The 24,723-nt window shown below is 39.0% G+C and overlaps 1 protein-coding gene across 1 annotated transcript; it reads right to left on the bottom strand.

Moving 5' to 3' along the window:
* Positions 1-3,627: 3,627 nt before the first annotated feature.
* LOC145990414 (protein GVQW3-like) lies at positions 3,628-4,014 on the bottom strand. Its single transcript, XM_083126109.1, has one exon. The coding sequence runs from the start codon at positions 4,012-4,014 to the stop codon at positions 3,628-3,630; it is 387 nt and encodes a 128-aa protein (XP_082982235.1).
* Positions 4,015-24,723: the final 20,709 nt, after the last annotated feature.

Here is a 24,723-nt window from a genome sequence, read left to right as displayed (position 1 = left end):
TAATATTAGGAACACCACTATTTGCATTGTTGTTGTTGTCAGATCTATGAAAATACCAACTGCAGCGCAAAAGGGTAGTAACACACAAGGCTCATACTACGCCTTTAAATAGTGATTAGCTCAGATAGAATGAATCCAGAAGCAAAGTAAAAGTTGTTTAGGTAGTTCCATGTGGGTGATGTTGAGTTTGCGGGTGAGGGCAGGTATGATGTGGTAAAGGTCAAGTTAGGTTATGCTTGCGGCGGGCTAATAGTCAAGTAAGTATAATGTTGCGGTGGGCCTAGGCATTTATTTGCTTCCTGCTCCAACCAAGAATATACAAGCCACTATGTTTTGCAAGACACCAAGACACATGCGGAGTTCCTTCTTTCGGGAGAATGATGGAGTCACCAGAGTTGGTGATCCGGGATGTTTCATATTGTAAACAATAAATTAGTATGTCTGTATATATTAAATATGTATATTAGTGAATATGTTGAATATGAATATTTAATTGATGTAAGTCTAAAATTAGCTTTGTATCAAAATTATTGTGTGAGGGTTGAGCCCTATGTTGAGCGCCATTTATGACGAGCTGTCATAAGGCATTCTGGTAACTTGAGTTTCGTGTGTGTTTGCTGGGGTAAAGTAGCCCAACTCACGTCCTAAGACGATGAACTCTTCTAGTGTAGAGAATTCACGACAGGTGGAATGTCAATGCAGTATAAAAACTTTGTTGCTTTCGTAGTTACGCGAAGAGTCGCTAGATGGCTCTGGCCGGTGTACGTATTTAAATTGTAAATTCCTTTGTTTGATATCCGATTTGCTTGCGGTTTGCTTATGCACAGGGACATTTTGAAGTGTCGGCCACTGCACGCATGGGCAATTCGCAGTAATGGCGGAAAATTATAAAATTTACAGCGTTTTGGTCTAGGTGCCATCGTATAGTTAACAGCAAAAAGTTTATCTCAATAAGTATTACAATAGGATTCTTAACGCATACGCATATTTGTTAACGTGTGGTTTCTTAATCAAGTAAATTGTTGATTTGGTAAAGACAATCGTGCTCTGCACAAAAGGATGGGGGAACGAGGACTGAAAGAAGAAGAAAAAAGAGGGAATAAGGAAGGGATTCCGGCGGAATGGACGCTGAACAAACGGCATCGGAATGAATAAACGGTGACCAAAATCTGCAAATTTCGGCGTGGACGCCTGAGTTGCACGATAACTTTACTTGGCCTTAGGACTGGAAACGTTGAGCCAATGTTTGGGATAAGCACGGATCATTGGGAAGGCGAGCTGGACTTGGAATGCTGAAACTAAACAAGGTGGAATGAGGAGCGGATTTTGCCTCGTGATATCACAAGAGAGGTAAGCTGCATATGTACTTTTAGTATTGCATGAGCTCATGTTTCGACGCTTGTTGGTAGATCTACCCGTCTGTTAATGTATTTCGAAGCATGCTAGCGTGTGGTCAGTGTGGTTCTTTGGATAACGAACAAATCATTATTTGCACCGCGTGGATGAGCGCAATGTAAATGGACGCCATTGATGTCTGAAATTTGAATTCTTAACATCTTGAGCGAAACGCGTTTGACATTTGATAATATATAAAGTGGTAATTTGGCCATGATAAATATTGGACGTTATATGTAACAGAATTGTTTGGTTTGATGTATATTTGATATTGTTAATTTCTCGTTGATCACATATACCATATGTATATATTTTCGCAGATATGTATTGCATAATGTGCATTTGGTATTGATAAGTTCTTGAAGGTCACATGACCATATATGGTAATTTTCACGATCAACGTATTGACAGTTGATTCACATATCATAGTTCATTAAGGAGATACACTCCTTGATACTAAAAACAGTATATGCTTCAGTAAGGTTGAAAAGTTCTGTTCAAGTACTCTCAAATCAGCTGACTGATAATGCTCTCATAAGCATGAAACATGTGTAATTATTCAACTCAATAAATGGGTTCATTGTTTCTTTGTGTTCATATTTGCGTTCTTTAACATTTTCTTTCATCTGTATTTGGTTATTCGTGACAATGCTTAAATGTTTAATTCTTCCTTTTCAGAGGGGGGAATTCCGCATGTGTTTGTAAATTGGGTTAGTGTCGTTATTATGGAAAGTGGATGTTGTTATTTGTAAATTAAGTATTTTCTATTTGGAATCATAAGGTATATAAATTTCATTCCCAGTGATCTGCACGCGTCACCGGCGCTATCAGGCAAATTTTCTTAAAACAAATAAATTCGAGCAAATGACATTTAGCACGTCTCAAGATTGTTGGGACTCAGTTGTTGAGTAGTTGCTGCCTAGTTTAAACCAAATAGTTTGAACACATTTTTGTTCAAACATATAAGTTTGAATGAATGTCATGTAGCTCGTCGCAATCCGGAGTAGGGGAGACCGGGGAGATTTGTCCATAGGGGCGAGTTGACAAGGTCCATTTGATTCCCGTCAGTCAAGAGTTGGCAACATTGCAGGTTACTGTGGATATGTGCCATCATCAGAACCAACTCACAACTAAGAAGTTGAGTGTCTTGTTCACAAAGTATCTAGTGCATGACAAATAACATCAATTCTTACTTGCGAAGTAAATTTTCTCAACTCTATATTCTTTCTTATACGTTTTCAAAGTAAGTCAGCACATAGTTTATGCTCAGGCTATCCAGAAGACTATGGAAAATTGTACCGATACTGCATTCGGATACTTTATTAAACTGCAATGTTTAGCAGCGGCATGACAAGAAAGTCCAATATGGCGATCGGGGTAAGTTGATAATAGGAAGGAAGGGCCTAGTTGACAATACTGTAGGCCTATTGAGAAATTGTTCTTCAATTAATTGTTTCATCAGAAACATCTTAGCATATAGACACATTGTTTGTAATAATATATGAGGGGCAGTCAAAAGAAAACCGAACACCCGCTACAAAGTGACAATGGAGTTTGTTTTATTCAAAGTAATTGCCACAAGTGTTAAGACATTTATCCCACTGGGAGATGGGACGATCAATTCCAGTCTTGTAGAAAGAGGTAGGTCGCTGACGGACCCACAACCTCACCCACTGTTGCACTTCCTCGTCCGAATGAAACCGACGTCCACGAATGTCTTTCTTCAGGTCACCAAAAATGTGGAAGTCACAAGGGGAAAGATCGGGGCTGTATGGAGGATGTTCAAGTATTTCCCTGCCAAATGTCTGAAGCTTATCCCTCACCAGATTGGCAGTATGGGGACGGGCGTTATCATGCAAAAGGATGATTCCGTCCGACAGCATTCCAGGGCGTTTTGACTTTATGGCGCAGTCGTCGCAGTTTCTGCAACGTGTCTGCATAGCGCTGCGCATTGATTGTGGCTCCACGCTCTAGGAAGTCCACAAGCAGAGGGCCCTTGCCGTCGAAGAAGCAGCTCAGCATGACCTTACCGGAACTCGTATAGACAGCTTTGGATTTCTTTGGCGGGGGAGAATCGACGTGTTTCCATTGTTGGCTTTGCCGTTTGCTCTCGGGCTCAAAATGGTGGCACCACGTTTCGTCCCCTGTGACGATACGTGACAGAAACGCATACTCTTCCTCGTGGTACCGCTGCAAATGACTCAGACATGCAGTCATTCTGTCAATCTTTTGTCACCCCGTCAGTTGATGCGGAACGCACTGCGCGCAATTTTTTCGGAACTGCAGGTGATCTTTGATAATGGCATGCACAGAGCCATGACTAATGCCAACCTGAACACGAATTTCTTCCTCTGTGATTCGTCGGTCTTCCCGGATCAGACCATCGATCCTCGCAATCACATCAGTCGTAATGGCTCGATGGGCCTGTCCCGGACGCGGATCGTCTTGCAGTGCTGTGCGTGCTTCGTGGAATCTCTTCTGCCACTCGTGCACACTTGTCAGGGACATGCAGTGTTCGCCGTACACTGCAGACATGCGACGATGAATTTCGCGTGTTGCAGCACCCTCAGCTACCAACAAACGAACCACACCTCTCTGCTCTTCTTTGCTTGCCTCCATTTCCAATGCTGGACGACACACTTTTCACTACGCTCACCTCCTGAGCAATGACGAAGCAACTGTGTGGAACTGTGCGTTTTCTCTATCCATTTCTCCTACCCTACAGATGGCAGTATCGATACGTAACGACATTGTTGCCAACTTTTGTGAGGAATGTGTTTTATGGTGGGTGTTCGGTTTTTATTTGACTGCCCCTCATATATTAGATTAGGATTATAGGACACTATATTGCATTTGTATTTGTGATAGAACAATCAAAATAAACACTGGGTAAAAAAAAATAGTAAACACTTTTGTAAACTTCTTTTTAAAAGTTTGGAACATTTATGTCTCATGTTATACTGTTCATTTGAAAACATTTTTGTAATTCGTAATTTTTAAGGCTGTATATTGTTTGAAATAAAAAATTCCAAACCATGTATGGCGTAGAAATTATACATATTGTCAACTGACCCCGCACATATAGTCAACTCACCCCATATACGGGATGAATTTACAATACTGACACGCTTCAAAAAAACAAGCAATAACTTTACAAGTTTTAGCATCATGGTGTAATAAAAATTCACAGTGGTCAAGGAAGCTACAGGTATTGCTCGTAGCATTTCATCAATAGTAGATAGCAATTTTTAAGAGCTGCAGAAAAAGAGAGAGAGAGAGAGAGAGAGAGAGAGAGAGAGAGAGAGGGCTCTCTCTCTCTCTCTTTCTCTCCTTCTCTCTCTCTCTCTCTCTCTCTCTTTCGCTCTTCTCTCTCTCTCTCTCTCTCTCTCTTAAACATAAAAACATGCTCAACTCACCCCGGTCTCCACTACTGTATGCATCGCAATACCAGTAGTAGTCAACTTAAGAATTGATAACTATAATTACAGGCAAGGTAAAGAAGTATAAAACGTGAACATGTGACGAGCACCCTTCCCCCCTTCCCAGACCACTAGAAAAGGATAAACACGCACAAATTAGAATCAGGATACAGTGCGTGCTTCAAGATGTGCCGCTGCTCGTGTCAACAAGGACGCCCGGGGTGCACTTGCTCCCCCCCCCCCTCCTGAGGTTTCTGGAAAGACTTAATGAAATTTGAATGGTGAAATTGTAGCGTTAGTTTGTAACAATAAATATTGTTTTATGTGACTAACAGGAAGTAAGTTACAGCAACTATTATTATTATTATTATTATTGAAGTAGCGTTACATTTAAACTCACAGTCTATTTTACACTTATTATCTAACTGTACAAAATATCTTTTTGTCCTACATGAATTAATATGTTAAATATCCAGGTTTCCAAATTCTATATAAATACACAGAATATGGAAATTACAAATGTATGTAATTTAAAGAAATCATAAGTAGTAGTAGTAGTAGTAGTAGTAGTAGTAGTAGTAGTAACCAACCACAAATATAATAGCAATAATAATAATAATAATAATAATAATGATAAAAGTTTCTATGAATGCCCCCTGAGAAAAGATCCTGCGGGCACCCCTTGCGTGTCACATTCACGTTTTTTACTTTTAATACCAGCTTTTAATAGAATAGAATAATTAATACCTCAATCGGTCGGTGTGTCTGTCAATGAGAATGAAAACTTGGCAGTAACAGTTGGCATCAGTGCAGATTAAACACTAATCTTTGAGAATCAACGTTTAGTATTGATAACCGTTCGTGGTTTTGTTCGTGGTTAATGCCTGTCATAAATTGTGTTAATATTGGTCTCAGGTATTTTCGTGGCAATGTATTTACTAAACCTGCAATTTCATTACCCAAAGATGCATGTAGAAAAATTGTTAAAATTTATTGCATTAATTAACCCTACCAATACCAAGGGGAAAAGGGCTCTCAGGCCCACTGATTCATTTTTTTGCGTATTACATGTATATCCTTCATTGTAAAAATTCATAAAAAATAGTAATTGTTCTTTGCAATATTTAGAATGACATCGCGTGATTTTTTTCCAAAAATGTTCATTAAAAAGTTACTTTATTTCGTTGATATTGTTTATGGGCCTCAAAGGCCCACCCCTTGGTAATTCTAATTAAAGATTTCGCAATGATGTTTTAAAGGTGTTTCACTACATGAGAGGATATGTTCAATTGCTAAACTATAGTAACAATTTGAAATAATGAACGTATGGGTAATAGAAAAAGAAAAAGAGAAAACTTTGATAGAATTTTGCACAGTTTAAGCATTGTTCCAAGTATCAACATTGTAATTGAAGAAAAGTAATAAATGTTACATTGATTTACTATAATTACTTAAAAATCATTATGTAATTTATCTTTCGTGTATAATCCATAACAAAACATGAAAGTAGTGTCTAATTAGTTAACTTATGTGTACAAATGACAGAAAACACACATCAGTCCAGTTCAATTAAACTTTCATTCATGGGCCTCTGAGCCCATGGTTTTAAGGAACATTCACATATTGAAGGGACAACTTGACACTTGGCCAACTACTCGTGCTATCAGAATACCACAGAACATACGTTGATTCTGCCAATTATAGAATTTGTGTTTTAGAGTCCTATTCATATATTTTATATACGAGTGTGAGTATTACACAGAATACAGCAGTCGCTGCATCAGATAATGCAATTTCATTGGTGACGTAGTGGTAACGTCACCCCCTTGTGATCAAGGGGCCCCGGGTTTGATATCTGGTGGAGGCCCATAGTGGTTAGGATCCAACTCTAAACTGTAGGTCCAGTCCCGCTTAGCCTACATGTACATAAAAGTGAACTTACCTTAGAAAGAGGAGACTATGAAGGGTTGGGAGGGCAGTTTAACAATTCGGTTTTGTATGATTTTACAAATTATTTTTGTTTAATTTTCCTGCAGTCTGGATTCGAAAGAGGAAGAAGGGCCGCGGCCGCGCAGTGGGATGGGTTTGAAGGGTCAATGTGCTGATGCGCCAACCACGCCAGGGTTTAGTATATCTCGAATTGCCTATGTACGTACAATTAGGGTATCTCAGGTGAGAAAATGAGTGCGCACATCTTTCTGTTCCCCTTTAGTGTACCATTGGAGAAATTCCAACTTTTCGCATCGTAGACGAAAACGGAGTGCGCTTACTGCTTACAGCAAGGCATCTGGTTTCCCTGCAGTGAGAGCTGATGGAACTATGCCCATGGTAACGTTGGATGAGTGACATGGTCCGGACAACCACAGACTCACTCACTCTGGTGGTATACCCTGTACGTAGGGAATTTGGAAATTGCTGGACACTCGAGGTGGTGGGGTGCAACATCGCACTGTACGCGCGTAATAAGTAATGTAGGGGAATGTAGGTAACGGGCGACCGGGGACAGGGTCGGGGCTCTCTCAAGTGGGGGGAGAAAATCCACCCCTTGTTGGAGCTCTTAGGTGGGTCGAGGCGCCTCAAATCAAGTTTAGTTAGAGGATGGCAGGTAAAGTTTTACCCGAGGTGGCCATGGATGGTTTCTTCTATCTGACTAGAATCAATCACAGAGTATATACAAATGAAGTATAAAGCTTTCAGAGTGTGATGAAAAATAAAATATGTATGACAATTTCTCTAATTGGAAAATAATTCGTAACTATGGAAGTTCCTTTGACTGGCAACATTGTGCTAATTCATAACTCTGGCGAGTGGCGGCGCTGGTTGTATTGTGGCCAGAAAGCTGTCTCCATAGATAAAAATCAGCGTATGTCTTGTGGTTTGCATTTTCAGACAAAAATTTCTAACTCAAGTGCAGCGAAATTTCAGAAGGTTATACAAGAGATAGCCGTCGAGACAAAAGAACATCGGGCAGTGAGTTAAACTGTTTAAAGAGGCAGAAAATGTGTTACAGTGTAAGACCAGTGACAGATTTTTTGCAGGAATGACATGTCATATGCATGTTGAAATAATTTGTATTTCCACGAATCCAGAAAGTTCCCAAACATATTTACCAACAAGATTGGACGAGGAGGTCCAATCAATGGTCACCCAGTTCCCCTGGTATTACTCCATGCTTTTTTTCTTTGGCGTTTCATCAAGGACATCTTGACAGGACAAAGATGGCGTCGACAACGGATCTTCAACCACATATTGCTGAAGAAATTCAACAGTTAACACCTGACATCGTGCAGCATACATGAGCGTAGTTACGTTATTTCTAGATATCCTCAGTTACAGAGCATACTTGAAGATCTATTGACCATGTTATATAAAACTTCCACAGTTAGTACGCATTTTAGAAATATAATTTATTGATTTTTCCTTCATTCCTTCTTCCTTTTGAAGAGACTCCGAAAATCCGACACTTGGTACTCGAAACTGTTCGTGTTGTCAGCTTTCGCGAATTCTCAACTTCATACAAACGTTTCAAATTACTTGCGATCCCAAGTCGAGATAATAAATTCACGGCCCGTAAAGGCCTAATTTTTAGTATAGAAAGATCTATTCGTTTTGGACGTCAACGCGCGCGAGCTAATACCGAAAAAATCTATCTTATAACTACTAACTCCTTCTCTATTTAGTTCTCCATTCAAATTTCTGTATGTTCTCGGTATTCTCATTGGGACAAACACAAGAACCGGGATTCGAACTCTGAACAACACCTGGCTTCAGTGACGTGCACTGAAGAGTAGCTAGTCTAGCAGAGATAGATCAATCAATCTCACATCTCTAATTATTTTCAAATCACAATATTCATTGTCTTGTTGAAGCCAAAGTTTACACGCAACACTTATTTTTCAAGCGCTTCTCGTCCCTCGGCGAGATCAGCCGGCAAGACTGGATTAGCTGGATCTTCCTCCGCCTCACCAGTTCCAGGTAGAAAGTAGAAACTGCCGCCAAAAGGAAAACGGAATATTTCTGCCTCTACCTCCCTTGTCCCCTCGCCCTCCGCTCCAATGGTTGAAAGCCCGTGCTTTCAGGTCCCCCAGTCTTATCTGCTATAGGACAGATACGGGATTAGTTTCCCTTCGATTCCTTTGTAAATCCTCTCAAGAACTTGGGGATAATGTCCGCAGTACTTATGTTCTCTGTATTTATGCACGTTGTATAATATGTATCTATAATGTGGGATGTAAAAAATATAGTTTTATTGTTTATGAAATTGGAACGTGCCGTATTATGTGCAACAAAAATATTTGGAAATATTATGTTTTCTTTTATTTTTTAAAAAAATACGGAAGATATGACAAATATTTGCTCACGGTCTCTCAGATCTTAGTAGTGTTTTATTTAAATATACTAATCTCTTGGCCTCCAATAAAAAAAAAACGGCTTAGCTAAACGGTCATAAACACGGATGTATTTATTTGGGCAAGAGATCGCGCGTTCTTATTGTTGTTGTTGGATTGATTTATTTTACTTCGCTTTTCTGCCACTTTTGGCTAATTGCGAAGATGATACGATAAAATTGATGATTGATAAAGGGACACACACAAAGAACACCCATGGACAGGCCGGGTCGTAAAGGGGGCGGGAGTATTGACCCCCATCAACCCCCCTTGGGCACGCTACTAATTGCTACCCCAAGTGTCGACGTCACCGGACGTCACTGCCTGGCTTCGTAGAGCGCTGCACTAACCACTCACCATGGAGGCCGACAACCACTGAGCTACGGAGTACATCTTCTGTTGTAGAAATGTTTGACGTTATTTTTTTCTGTAAAGTACATCAACTACAGAGGATATTTTTTGCTGGTGAAGTATGATGTGTGGGGATACTACAAATACAATAAGTATTGAAATAAATCCTAGCTCTGTATATGTCCGAAATAATGTTCGTTACGTGCGTGAAGACATTGTCACGTTCGTAACTCCCTATGAAGAACAGTGAACAATAATACACAATGAAATTTTCTTAGGCATGCTAGTAGTAGTAAATACCATAGGATGAGGACAAAAAATCATACAAATGAAGAGCTCATATGATTAACAGACCAATTTGGCTATACTTAAAACTATGTCAAGATGCCCATATGAGTCAATTGCCTCAAGTGTGCTACACTGTCAAATCCAAAGAATCCTGAATTCTAGTGTACAAATGAAGAACCCTTAACAGACTAATTTAGCTACACTTAAAACTATATCAAGTTGTCCATATAAGCCTATTGCCCAAGTGTGCTACACTGTCAAAATCCCAAGAATCCCGAATTCTAGTGTACAAATGAAGAACCCTCAACAGACTGATTTGGCCATGTGTACACAAGCTGCATCTGTCAGTCTGTTGTCTATAAGCCTGCTAAAAATATAGCCCTTTTGCTTACACAGTAGTACACTGTAATATATGCTTAAATACTTGTTTAGAGTATTTTTACTGTTATGTTAATATGTTGACCTGGAATATGTTGATTATTTTAATTAAAAACCTGGCTCAAGTCATATATCTAATACTAAAACAATGCACTGTGAGAAGGTCTTCTAGAATTGCTCTGTGACTCTTTCGTTTCTTACGTCATAAACATATGATTTTTCACCTATAAGAATAACACTACATATGGTGTTGGCAGGTGGTGTATCATGGAATTCACAGATTATTTTAATGTTTGTCCTGTCATTAACTACAACCTGTTTGCGTTTTGAGGTGTTGATTACAAACATCGGTCTCTGTGCTTTGAATTCATCGGGTGAGTAATACATGACGGTATTGACAGTAGTGACTCTTTTGTATGCTGTGTAGGCCTCGTATAATTTAAGAAAATCATCCTTGGACATGTCTAAATTATAATTTTCTCTAGGAAACACCTCGTTTCGGCCGTTTTAAGATATATGTTCTTGATGTTACAGCTATCGAACTTACTTGAATTTTGTTGCTGATTGTTGTCTCGACCAGTCTGAAACAGCACCACCACAAAATCTGGCATGTCATATTGTATACTGCAGAATGAGTTTGTAGCATCAAATTCATAATAGCTACCAGTAGCAGGTTTCTGGACACATTGATATGTATAAAATTGTAAAGGCACCTGTGGATTTTTTAGTATATCTGCTTTGTATTTAAGAGCATAACTGACTTCATATTCAACTACTGGAATTCTTAGCTCCATAGTCTGAATAAGACATTTGCCTTGGTCGGGTAGGGTATTAGGCAGAGCTGCACCAGTAGAGTTTAATGTACTGTACCGCATCAAAGCATTATTATCATTGGCGGCTCTTCGAAATGTGATTCTTAAACCACCCTTCCACATAATGTCTTTGTAATCGGAGAAGAATCCAGGTAACAGGCGCATCGGGAACAATATAGTGTGGCTCTTGGTTATTATTTTATCGCCAGCCTCAAATCCACCGATTTTGTAGTACGAGGCATCGGTCTTGGATAAGTTCAGTGTGGCCAAAGCTGTAGATGTAATACCAGGATAGTCTACTCTGTTTATGACAACACCATGCTTTCTGATCTCGATTTGAGAAAACAGATGCGGTACAAAATTGTCTACTAGTCTTATATTTGAGTTAGCCGGATAATCTGTACCATCGAGCTTTACAACATCAAACTTGATATATAGGTCTGCTCTGTGGGGGTGTATAAAGCCATCCCATACGTCAAGGTCAATCTCAATCTCTGTGTTGGGCTGATTCAAATTTGCAAAGGTCCTACGGTTCGGGGGGAACGACTGTAGCTCGTAACTCTCGATATGCTCCATTTTTTAGTATGTATTTTATTTATATATTAATCTCTATGATGGCGGTTATTGTGGCTCCAGCAAAATCAACTAATTCTTCTTTTTCGTTAGTGACCACCAACTCAATGTAGTCTATTCTATTATGGCACACCGGAAAATATAATGTTGGTGATGGAGTGTAGATGATTGACTCCATAAATTCAGAGTTAGGTTTGAATGTTGCAATGATACCAGTTTGTTTGTGAGTGCCTATGCCATCCGATTTGGTGATCATACCCTTAGCCACTTTACAGTGAATATTCAGAGCCTCTATGGCTAAGAATTTTGGTATATTAATAGCAGTGTGTTTGATTTCTGGTTCACGTTTTGTGTTGTTCTGGAAGCCCAATAGCTCTCCTATAGTACCCAGATCTACTGTCTCTGTAGCAGACACAATCTCTACTCTGTGAGTAACATAATTTTGACTTAACACTACACCTCTGGGTAACTGAGAATTTAGAGTAGACAGATTATACTGCCCTGGAGTGATGACAATGTTTTGGTCACCAACTGCAATCTTGTTGTTGTGGTGTGTAATATTGGGTATCAAGTACATGCCGTAGAATGCTCTGAGAGCTATTGTTTTGGGGTATACTATATCATCATGTAGTCTGAGTTTCAATATTGAATTCTGGCTGGTCAGATGGAATATGCCCATGATGTTTTAGATACCACAGGGCCTTTTGAAAATCTTCAATTGATGGTTTATTTATTTGGGACAGATATTTAAGAACAGATAAACACAGATGTCCACAATTAATATCTTGAAAATTTTGAATACGATCGTCATTGTAATACAGATTATGAGATTTTAGATAATTTAATACATTATTAGGTGGAATCCCCCCAAACGAATCGAACACAAACGCCTCCTTGTTTGAATATTTAAGATAGCAGATCCAGTGTGTGCCCTGATTTTTGTAGCTATCCAAATTGACTATGCCACACTCTTTTTTGAGTGGTTGTTCTGGTAAAGAATCAGACATGTACACACCTCTAAAATTTTTGATGACCAGTGGTTCGATTAAAGCTTCGATATCTTGGTTGGTAAGCGGCACTTGTTTTTTTAAAACTTATTCATGACTTTTTTAAGACCTTTGCCTTGTCTCTCTATGGCCAGATTATGGCGCTTCAGTTCATCTAATTCTGCCTTATTCTTTTTGGCATCTATTACTGTTTTTGCTATGGCAGCTGATCCCCCTGCTAAGCTACCAACTGCTCCTAGTGCTGCTAAGATAGCCGGGATACTAAATATGAAGCCCCCTATATGCGATTTTTTCTGGAATGCTGTAATTTTTTTAATTGGGGTGTACTAAGTAAGAATTTCATACCGTGGCCCTTGGCAAGACAAGAGCTTTTTTCTTAAGCTGCTTTTGGTTAGAAGACTATCGATAGTACCAAGAGATTTAAGACCTGCATAAAGTATCTGATACATAACACCCTTGGCCTTCATTGTAGGCTTATTATATATTATATATTAGTGGGCCAGTTTATTTAGTCTGTATAGAATATTTTACAACCCCCACCCTAGTTTTTGTTTGGTGTTCATAGCTATGGTGGTCCCCAACGCTGCTATTCTCTCACTCAAAGAAGCATTTTTGCTTACTAATCTACCGAATGCAGCCTCTTCTAATTTTCTGTCTGCCACATGTCGCTTGTCAAGATCGGTATGTGTGTTATTCCAAAATTTAGGCGGTAGAGTATTAATAATTTTTATAAGATAACCAATCCCCTTAGTGTCGTTGACTATAAAATTAGACAATTTGGTGGCTATCATATCCATAATTCCGACTTTTTCGTTGTAAAAATTGTGGTTACCGGCATTATTACCAGCAGCCTATCTATTAGTTTTCTTACATCGTCAACCCAGACAAATTCTTTAGGCAGGGTGCTGTACTGTTTGATTCCGCTACCTGTCTTGATCTGTGACCATATGGGCTTGATTAAGTTGTTGTATTTTGCTCCACTGCTAGAATTAACTCTTTTTTGTGTAGGGTCGTTGTTTTGGTACAGGGCATCCGATTTTATTAGTATTTCTTTGTAGTACTCATAGTCTTGATCTGTATAGTTGTCAGGCCGTTTACGAGTCATCAGTTCCCACAATCCAGGTGTTCCCGGATACTTAACAAAACCACCTCTTTCTCCAAGATGAGATTCTGAATATACAATCAGATCATCGCCCATAAATATTACCCTAAAATTGCCAATTTTATGTATGATGCTACCGTCACACTCTGTGTCAGCATATACACCGAAGACTTTGTTGTCTTTAGGTGTGCTTAAATATTTTTGAGCAAGAAGGCCCAATTCAATAGGATCCTGACTAGCTTCGATTTTTTGAGGACGAACAGGACTAGGTGTATGAATACTAGAAAGGGGGGTGATTGGATAATCTAATATGTTCCGAGCAGCTACAGGCACAAGCTCTGGGATCAAATTTTGGTTCTGCTCTGTAACAGTTTTGATATTTTTACCTAGTTCACTAATAGCATCAATAATAGGCTGTTCTGTGCGCTTGTGTTGTTCATAAAAACCTCGGTTCACTGATTTCCATCCCTTGAATCGTTTTACAAGATAGTCTCTTAATTTAAGATCGTCAACGATTGGTCGTTTCATGGTTGTTTATATACGTCTCTACGTCTAGAAAATCGTTGATTTTACTCCTATATTTACCACTATTGGGCTTCCTTGGCATATCGATTGTGACAAACCCATAGCTGTCCTGGTTCCAGCACCTACAACAAAATTCATTGTAGCTCAAGTTCCCACCTACATACTCATCATATATGTGTTTGAGGTTAGTATGGTCTTGACGAAACACACATATAAAATTGCTGTTGTCTCGTAGCAGCTGTTTTGGTATTTTGGAAGAGGTCTGTGCCAGGTAGAAGCAATCTATGTTTTTGTGTCGCCCCTGTGTAAAAAAATTTCGAACCTCGTTTTGGTTATCCAGTATAATGTCATCAAACACAACAACAGAGTTATCGAGACAGTCATCGAGTGGCTTAACATTTGATTCAAAAGTGGCTATATCCAGTCCATCGTATAGCTTTATCAGCTGCTGATATTTAAATTGTTCCAAGCTCTTAGAAAAGACGTACAAGTGCCTGTTTTTCCAGTTTAACCAGTTAGGTGCTAGTAAAAAATTATCAACCAGTAGCGTAGTCTTACCGCAACCCGATGGCCCAACAATAAGACAACGAACATTATCAGGTAGCAGATTGCCATTTTTCTTAGTCTGCTGTTCGGGCTCTGGTAGTTGCTTTATAACATCCCAGGTGTTCATAGTATCACTTTGTCTGCTTTGATCCAGCTATTTTCTGGGAGACCTAGCCATTTGACCAGTAGCTTGCCTTTTTTACGGATGATTTTTTCTATGAGATATGTGTCAGGCTGTTTAGTTTTGTTAAGTTCTTCTTCATAGAATCGGCCTTTGAGGATTTCGTTGTGATGGTCTTTTATTATATAGTGTTACGGGTCCCAGGTTTAACTTGAACCACTGTAAATAATTCAGAGCTCCAGTTTCTAGTAAAGCCTCTTTTGAATATGTGTTTATATTTACTAATCCTCACTTGATCACCTACCTTGTATTTAGGTCTTCTGGTTGTTGGCTGATATCTCGGATAGTAAACAGTGTTGATCAATTGCTGCTCGTCAGATTTGGTTACATCAGATGGCTTCTTATTAATTGTGGTGTGGACCGAGTTATTATACTGATCTAGAAGTTCTGGTATCATAGCAACCCATTTATAATTACCTTGAAGCGTAAATTGCTTATACATATGACTTTTTAGGGTCCTGTTGAATCTTTCTACAATAGAGGCTTTGAGATTGCTGTAACTTGAGTCATGTTGTATTTACTGGCTCTTAACAAATTGTTGAAACACCAAATTATAGAATTCTTTACCGTTATCTGTTTGTAGATAGAGCGGTAATCTGCCACTCTGATTGATGATTGTTGTAAAAGCTTCTGTAACACATGCTCCAGTCTTGGATTTGAGTGGCACAGCCCAGGCATATTTCGAAAATGTATATATGACAGTAAGTAGATATTTGTAGCCCTTGTTGATCTTGTCAATGTTTTTCAGCTGTCCACTTGCCATCTCAACCAAGTCAGCCTGTCACAAATCGTCTATGCCTTTTGTAACCACTGGCAGTCGCTTATAGTTACGTCTGGCTGGTCTGTGTAGCTCGTCAACTATGATTTGTCTAGACATAGTACGTAAACAAGAATATTGTAACTATGGGGTGTTCAGCAGCTGATACTACAGGATTTTCTAAATACAGCTTATCCCCTATTTGTATATTAAATTCGAGAGAACCATCATCTTCAGCATAGGCTGTTTCTAGTGTATCGGGGTCTGTAAAATCCTCTAACTCCACACTGGTGACCTTTGGTATGTTGTCAGCATTGGATATTGACAAGGTAGGGTAGTGGTGTGCCTGTGGTTGTAACCAGTATTTGATCTTGACCGGTCTGAGTGTGCCTCTTACGACGAACTGGTAATAAAATTGAGCAGGGGACAACATATACAGTTTGCCACCTGGTGTAAACGGTGATTCGTATTCTCTGTTGGGAACACTGTACAATTCAAGAATTACTGTGTGCTTAGGATTCTCGATTAGGCCAGTTATTTTTTTTCTGCTGTAAGCAATCTACTTATTACAGATTGAAGGTGCGCATTGATAGTCCTAACCACATCGTCGTGGCCCGGTTTGATTTTTATGTCCACAGCAAGGTTTTTGTATTGTTGCTCAATCTCTTGAAGCTGTGTGGTAAAAACAGACAGAGCATTTGCTTGGTTGGATTCTAGGGTCCCTAGCTGTTGTTTGATGTTGGCTACAATTTGCTGTAGATTTTCAACAACAGTCAATTTAGAACTTTGGGCTGTAAGATCATGGACTTGGGTTCTGATATCCTCAAACAGAGCATGTAGTTCGCTAATATGTTGATTAGTTGGTAGAGTGGCCACTGTCTGAGTTAGCTGCTTTATCTCTGTCTAGATATTCTTGATGTCTTCTGATTTCAGTATGCGATTCACGGCTCTTTTAATATTTTTAAGTTCCTGTGATGTAGGCAGATTGGCCACCGTATTCTGCAGAGACTCAAGGGCCAATTTTACAGCATTTAATTCAGTAGCATCAGCCACACTACGCATAGAATCTTGGAGTAGGGTTATGTCTGCCTGAGTAGGTGTTGATTGTTGTAAGATTTCAAGTTGTTTGGAAATCATCAATCAAGTGATGAAAATGGGATAGTTCGGATTCGGTGTTGAGATTTTCAAGTTTGGTGATCTGTTGCTGGACACTGACAAGAGTGTCTACGATACCAGGTAAACGGGATTCTAGAGTTTCTTGTACATTTGTCAGATCATTTTGTACTGCTGCTATGGTACCCTCAAGATGGCTTATGGTACTCTGAATTTTTCCAAGATCTTCATATGTCTCGAGTTGCAGCTTGATGTTGGCAACACTACGAGTGATAGCACTCAGAGCATCAGAAGATGGTAGGTTGTCCATAAAGTTCTCGAGGGTTTTGATTTTTCTTTAACCTCGGCTATGGCATTGTTCAGAGGGTCCAGATTAGGAATCTGTAGTGATTGAATCTGTTCTTTTAGAGTAGAAATTATTAGATCGAAATCTTCTTGTGATTTTATGCTTTTGACAATTGTTTGGAGCTGTGTCTGGACACTACCAATCTGCTCTTCTACTTGCTGTTTCAATTGCTCAGACTTGGTAGCCTGAGTCTTAAATTTGGCTTGAAGAGCTGCTACAGCCTCTTCAAGACTCTGTAGATTATCTAATGTAACCAAGTCAGTATATTTTTGAAGCAGCAATTTGAGTTCCGAGTCAATTTTAAGAAGAGGGTCCATGCATTGTGATTGTAAATTGGTAATCTCGAGTTGAAGACTGGCATTAAGTGTGGTTTGTAGAGCTTGTAAATCGCTTCTTAATTTTTTGACTCTGACGTCAAGCATCTGAATCTCGTCGCTGTGATCTTCGCGCCTTGTATGTCCAAATATATCGTTAGGCATTTTTGTTTAAGTAGTTATTTATTATAAAATATCTAATTCTTAATTCTATAAAAAAGGTATAAGCTTGTCGTAGTGTCCCGGGACCTCAATATATAAACAGTCACCAGCAGAGATAGTATATACAGTCCCAGAAACCATGCTTCAGTGCTTAATACTGTAAATATTTCTGCCTACTGAAACCTTGACATTGCCCTCGGGGGTTGTAATAAATTGTAATTGACCACCTCTAGGTAACTAACTGGTAGTGGTTTAAGTTATTGTTAAATATGTACAATGTTTTACCCGTATTAACATCAACATCTGTAAGTATGCTATTCAGATGAATAATTAACAAACCACTTAGTTTATATAGCATAGATTGTATATCAGGAGAGGGTGCTGGTGTTGGCAGGTCCATAATAGCCTGTTTTTTGAACCCAAATAAGTTCATCGGCATGTTTATTTATTGTAAACCATGCTGTGTGATTGGGCATTGATTGCCACTTATCAAGTCACAATAATCCCATGGTAGAGTATGTAATTGTGAAGAGTTATATAAGATTCGTTTAAACTTATTTGTTTAAGAAAATTTGCCTGATAATGCCAGTAACGCGTGCAGATCACTTCGGAATGAAATTTCTATACCTTATGATGGGAAATTGAAAATACTTAATTTACAGACAAGAACACCCACTTTACATAATAACAACACTAACCCAATTTACAGACACATGCGGAATTCCTACATCTGAAAAGAAAGAATTAAACATTTAAGCATTGTCACGAACAACCAAATACATATGAAAGAAAATGTTAAGAAAAACGGAAATATGAACACAAAGAAACAATGAGCCCATTTATTGAGTTGAACAATTACACATGTTTCATGCTTGTACGAGCATTATCAGTCAGCTGATTTAAGAGAACTTGAACAGAGCTTTTCAACCTTAACTGAAGCATATACTATTTTTTAGTACCTAGGAATGTATGTCTTTATTGAACTATGATATGTGAATCAGCTGCCAATATGTTGATCGTGAAAATTACCATATATGGTCCTGTGACCTTCAAGAATTTAATAATACCAAATGTACACCATGCAATACAAATCTGTGAAATGTATATGATATCTGTGACCAACGGGAATTTAACAATATCAAATGTACCTCATGCAGTACAATTCTGTGATATATAACGTCCAATATTTATCATACCCAAATTTCCACTTTATATATAATCAAATGTCATACGGGTTTCGCTCGATATGTTAAGAATTCAATTTTCAGACATCAATGGCATCCACCCACATCGCGCTCGTCCACGCGGTGCAAACAATGATTTATTCGTTTTCCAAAGTACCACACGGATCACACGCTAGCATGCTATGAAATACATTAACAAACGGGTAGATCTACCAACGAACGTCTATACATGAGCTCATGCAACGCTAGAAGTACATATGCAGCTTACCTTCATTGTGACATATCACGAGGCAAAATCAGTTCCTCATCCCACCTTGTTTCGTTTCAGCATTCCAAGTACAGCTGGCCTTCCCAATGATACGTGCTTATTCCAAACATTCGTTCAACGTTTCCAGCCCTCATGCAATGCAATGTAATCGTACAGCTCAGGCATGCACGCAGAAATCCGCAGATTTTCGTCACCGTTTTTTCATTCCGATGCCGTTTGTGCAGCGTCCATCACGCGGGAATCATCGCTCTCCTTCACTTTCTTCCTCTTCTTCCAGTACTCGTTCCCCACATCCTTTTGTGCACAGCACGATTGTCTTTGCCAAATCAACAATTTGCTTGTTTAAGAAACCACACGTTAACATACATGCGTATGTGTTAAGAATCCTATTGTAATACATATTGAAATAAACTTTTTGCTTTTAACTATACGATGGTACTTAGATCAAAACGCTGTAAATTTTATAATTTTCCGCCATAACTGCAAATTGCCCATGCGTGCAGTGGCCGGCACTTCAAAATGTCCGTGTGCATAAGCAAACCGCAAGCAAATCGGATATCAAACAAAGGAATTTACTTTTTAAATATGTACACCGGCCTGAGCCATCTAGCGACTCTTCGCGTAACCACGGAAGCAACAAAGTTTTATTTCTGCATTGACATTCCACCTGTCGTGAATTTTCCACACTATAAGAGTGCATCGTCTTTGGACGTGAGTTGGGCTACTTTACCCCAGCAAACACGCACGAAACTGAAATAACCAGAATGCCTTATGACAGCTCGTCATAACCACATGATAAAAAGCATCTCTTTTCGTCATGTGGGTCCAGAGCCACTTTTCTTACAATATTTGTAGTCAACAAGTGATCCACACTCTGGATTCTACATTCTGATGTTCTGATTGTATTATATGATTTGAGACAATCTTCATAATCTTTAAATCTGAGCTCTTTGTCCACAGTTACTCTACCAAGGCCCTTGACTTTTTTGGTAACAGCACCACTGGATGTTTCAAAGCTGTACATCTTGGCCCTTAACCCAGCAAATGCTACAATAACATCGGCAAGTGTCTCGTCTTTTAACTTACCAGGCACCTTTTTGTTGTGTGGTTGAATATTCAGATGGCCAGGCAATTCGCTAGTATCGAAATATTCAAGCAATGCTTGAATATTTCGATACTAGCCATATATATATCTTGAGAGACATATATGGCTTCAACCATTTTGAGTGCCTGAACCTTAAGACTTTGCCAACCTTGGTTACTTTAACACCATGACGCATCAGGAATTGAAGGTTCATGTAGTATATGCCATAACCCTGTTTTGGCTCCAGAGTCATCATCAGCTTCTTCTGTTTAGAGCCAGGCGGACACTGGAACTCAGGAATTGGCGGCAGATCAGAAAACTGGCTGTGCAAATTATCAGGAATTGTCAGATCAACCTCTAAGAATAGACCGTAGTCACTGTCATCAAAGTCTTGAAGATCCTCAATGTTGAAATCTTCGACCCACTCAAGCCCTGCGTATGGCAGTTTATCCATCATATCATAACCATACAGGCTGTTGGCATCCACATAAAATATATAGTTCGATGGCCGTGCTGGATCATAATCGGGAATATATTTGTTGTTGGCTCTGGCATATCTCTGAGAACATTGTACCATGCCTCCTCGTATATATTGTTCGAAGAACAGATGCATGTTCTGATCTTGGATCAGATCCAGTAGAATGACAGCACTTCGTTCCTACGCGTCAGCAAAAATTCGATGCGACTGGTGTTATGTTACATCCGGTGTAGCGGGGTACGAGCTGTTTTATTGTTGAGTCAGCAGAACGTGTCTGATCACGTTGAAGACATCGGAAGCGGTGGGGGAGGGGGTCAATGGATTTGTCACGTTGTTTCTTGATGTATGCTAACCTAACACGGGCGTATGTTTGTGTGTGTGTGTGTGTGTGGAGAAAATGCGCGCGCAACCATTGCGTATGATGCAAGGACATGAAGAAATGATTTAAAGATGGCGCCGAAGGTGCTGTACCCCCGAAAGCTTAGCGGCTAAGGTTATTGCTCTGTAAAACAAGAGGCGTCGAGGGTTCGATTCCTGGTAGAGTCAATATTGATTGATTGATAGATTGAGTTAGTTTTTTTCAAGTCCGTTTTATGCACGGCAAGACTAATCAGGATTGGACCTACAGTTGAAAAGTGGTGATTCGGACCACTATGTGCCTCCACCGAGTATCGAACCTGGGACCCCCTTGATTACAAGGCGACGATGTCAATATTGAATGGTCTCGATTAGCATGTTTGTAAATAAAGGCAACAAAATGGTTGAGTTCGAAAATCGAGTTGGGTTAGTGGTTAATGTTGTCACCTGGCAATGAAGAGGTCGCGGGTTCGATTCTCTAGGTAGTTAAATGAGGCCAATTGTTTTGTCCCGCCATTATAGGTCCCGATTAGTCCATCTGTGCATAAATAGTATTTGAATAAAATCAATATGGCGGCCGCGTTTTGTGTTTAGCGGCGGCGGGGGCGCGGCGCGGGGCGGCGCTGATTTTTTTTTTATTCCGCGAGATGTTTTAACCAAGTGGTTGAGGGTTCGATTCCCAATGTTGGTGAAAATTGGATATTCAATTGCATTTGTTTAAAAGTTCCGATTAGCTTTTTGTGCACAAAGAGAAAATGAACTAATTGGAAATAGGATGTTTATGCTGTAATGAAAAGGACCCCGGGTTCGATTCACAATGTCAAATTGGCTGATAATGATGTTGTTTTTAAAATAAAATAAAAAAGTGTGTTGAGTCCCCATTAGTATTTATGCAGGAACAGATATTAAAAATCAAAACAAAATGCCTTTTTATTACAACGCAAAGACTTTACCGCTAATGTATAAACATAAATTAGAATCTGTTGTTTTGCCGTGTGGGGCCCCCAGTACCGATTAGCTTAAATGCATAAAGAGTAGATAAAATAAGCAAGATGGCCGTCACTATTGTTTTGTGATCAAAGAGGAGTCACAGGTTCGATTCAATCAAAGGAGGCAACATTCTATGTTTCAATTCCATGTAAAAGTCTGAAGTTATGTTTCGATTAACCTCAATGCATAAAAAAGAATTAAACAAAAAACAAGCAAAATGGTGACAGATGTGATAAAAAAAAATGAATTAGTTTTTTTATAGTGACAAGAAAAAATAGCGAATCACTGTTAGAAATAGAATAAAAATAAAGATACTTGCCTTTGCGTGTCCAGCGCTGTGCAGAAAAGCTCTCATGCTTTATCTCCGACAAGTCCACAATACACATTTTTTTTATTGTATAGTTAATTATTAATGTTGTTATTAACACAGATTCTTACCAGTGTGAAGAAAAGCTCTCATGCTTTATCTCCGACAAGTCCACAATACACACTTTTTCATTATATAGTTAATTATTAATGTTGTTATTAACGATTGTTACCAGTAAAAATATAAACCATGAGGATTTTTAAAGGGGTGATAAGTGAAAAAAAGCCAAGACATATATTTTATCCCTGTTTATTACCAATATTTACAAAATTCAAAAGAGCCGCACACACACACATACATATGTAAAATGTTTATATTGTGTCACCCGTTTATCAGCATGTTATTTAACGAGTTTTTATTCTTCAAGTTTGTTCACTCACCCACATAAGGAATTGTGTCACTATCATATCCATTTTCTGCTGCAACCACTGAATTAAAATGTTTCACTATTTTTTCCACAAGCATGTTCTCGCAAAAAAACAAACACTTCTTTCGAAAGTCTTTTTCCGTCGATGTTTTGTATAGACAAAGGCTCAGGTTTTGTACATCCACGTAGGTGGGAAAGCACAAACTTCATCTTATTACATGCATGGACAGGGGAAATATCTGTGCAACCGAAACATTGTTCGCGAAGGTCGAGAATGCAAGATTCCACACAGTTTCCAAAATATGATTTCAGATACGGCGACACTGTTTCACACATAACTTTCGCATGCTCGATGCACACAAATATCTTCATAAAGTTCCGCCACGAACTTTCTGCGATGAACACTATCTCCAGGGAACCGTAAGCTGGTTTCTTCCTTATAATGATCTGACGGCGATTGTACAGTGTGGTTATCAGCAATTCATGTTGCTCACTTAGTGGGTAGGAAACACGAGGCTGCTCACCTGGAATAGCGATGTAATTGTCGATTACTGGAAACAATTCCTGAAGAGCGTGCCACTCCTGCAACTGTAGTTCAACACCGGCCGCCCCGCTTCTATGTAGCCTGACCACAGGTTGGAAATCCAGATGAGAGGAAAGTCCGATTGAGATAACCTTTGTTTTCGAAGCATTCAAATAGTAGACGTGATCAAATAATATCGACTGGCGTATAAGACTAGTTACTTGTTTTTGTTCTTCAGGTAAATGCTGATCGCTCTCTTTCTGAAGAACCCCCTTGAAATTAGTGTACGGTTGAAATCTTTTTTTCAGCGGCATCGAAATAGAGGATTCCATCACTAAGAACTGCGAGATACTGCATGTCGCAGTGTGCAGGTATACATTTCAAGAAATGCGTGGGTGTGTTTTTGAGACGCATGCGCGCGTAGCAAACCAAGCATGTGCTGGACAAAAAAGGTGGAGGTGGGCGGGGCTTTACAAAGATCAATGGTGAGAGAAAAATCAGCAGAATATCATAAACGTCATATTGAGGAAATATTGGATAACAAATATTAATTAATTTAATTAAAGCATCAACCGCATTGTCGATCTGAAATTAGGTTTATAGCCAGGGGGCAAAATGGAAAATATCGACGATGTTCTAGTATTGGATTGTTTCTGTATTTCCATCGGTATAATCCTCCACCACATTTGAAGCATACTGTTTTATCCTCTTTTTGAATGTAAAATAATCCTGCTTCGGACAGAGCTTCTACAAACGGGAATTCTTTTGATTGCCAGTTTCTGAAAGAGGACAATCTAGCATTGAAAGATCCCATCTCTGGATATTGCGTCATTGTTCTGTAAAGACACAAAACAAGATAAAAATTATAAGTAAGCTGTTGTAAACTGTAACGCTACAAAATTATTAATATACTATTAGGACTATATGTAACTTGTATAAAATTTCAAACAGTATTTACTGTCAATATTTTCTAGTATACGTACCGAGTATTATAAATTTAATTTACGAGTCAGCAAATAAGTTGTTATAATATTGTCGTTTTTTATCGGTACTGGGAATAAAATTTGAAATTTATGCATGGGTTTACCAGAGGAATAAATACAGAAAACAGTAATGCCCACAGTACACAGACCCGTAACTTTGTATCTGATGAGTGTTGTACGTATAGAATTTAGAGTTACTTTTCAAAAATCGCAAATGGTTATGCACATGTGGAGGTTTTCCGTAACTATCAAAAAATTCCCCCCGGGAGTTACTGTCTATGTAAATTGCTACCCAGTGCTTCCCGGGGCTATCTTTGGGATCTGTATTTACAATCAACGCTGCTGGTAGTTCCACATGTACAGGTAATTCATTAGAACATGATGATTGTCAAAGGCTCTATTTGATATTAACCCGTGAAGCAAATTTAAAGTCGACAGCATTGCTGGACACTAAATAGTAATATT

Source organism: Lepisma saccharinum, chromosome 7, assembly GCF_977018435.1.
Source record: "Lepisma saccharinum chromosome 7, izLepSacc3.1, whole genome shotgun sequence".
NCBI classification, from domain to species: domain Eukaryota; kingdom Metazoa; phylum Arthropoda; class Insecta; order Zygentoma; family Lepismatidae; genus Lepisma; species Lepisma saccharinum.
The sequence above is the reverse complement of the archived record's forward strand: the minus strand, read 5'-3'. Positions and strand labels throughout refer to the sequence as shown.

Excerpts from the sequence above, each read along its gene's own strand:
- LOC145990414 (XM_083126109.1), bottom strand. The coding sequence starts at position 4,014 with ATGGAGGCAAGCAAAGAAGAGCAGAGAGGTGTGGTTCGTTTGTTGGTA.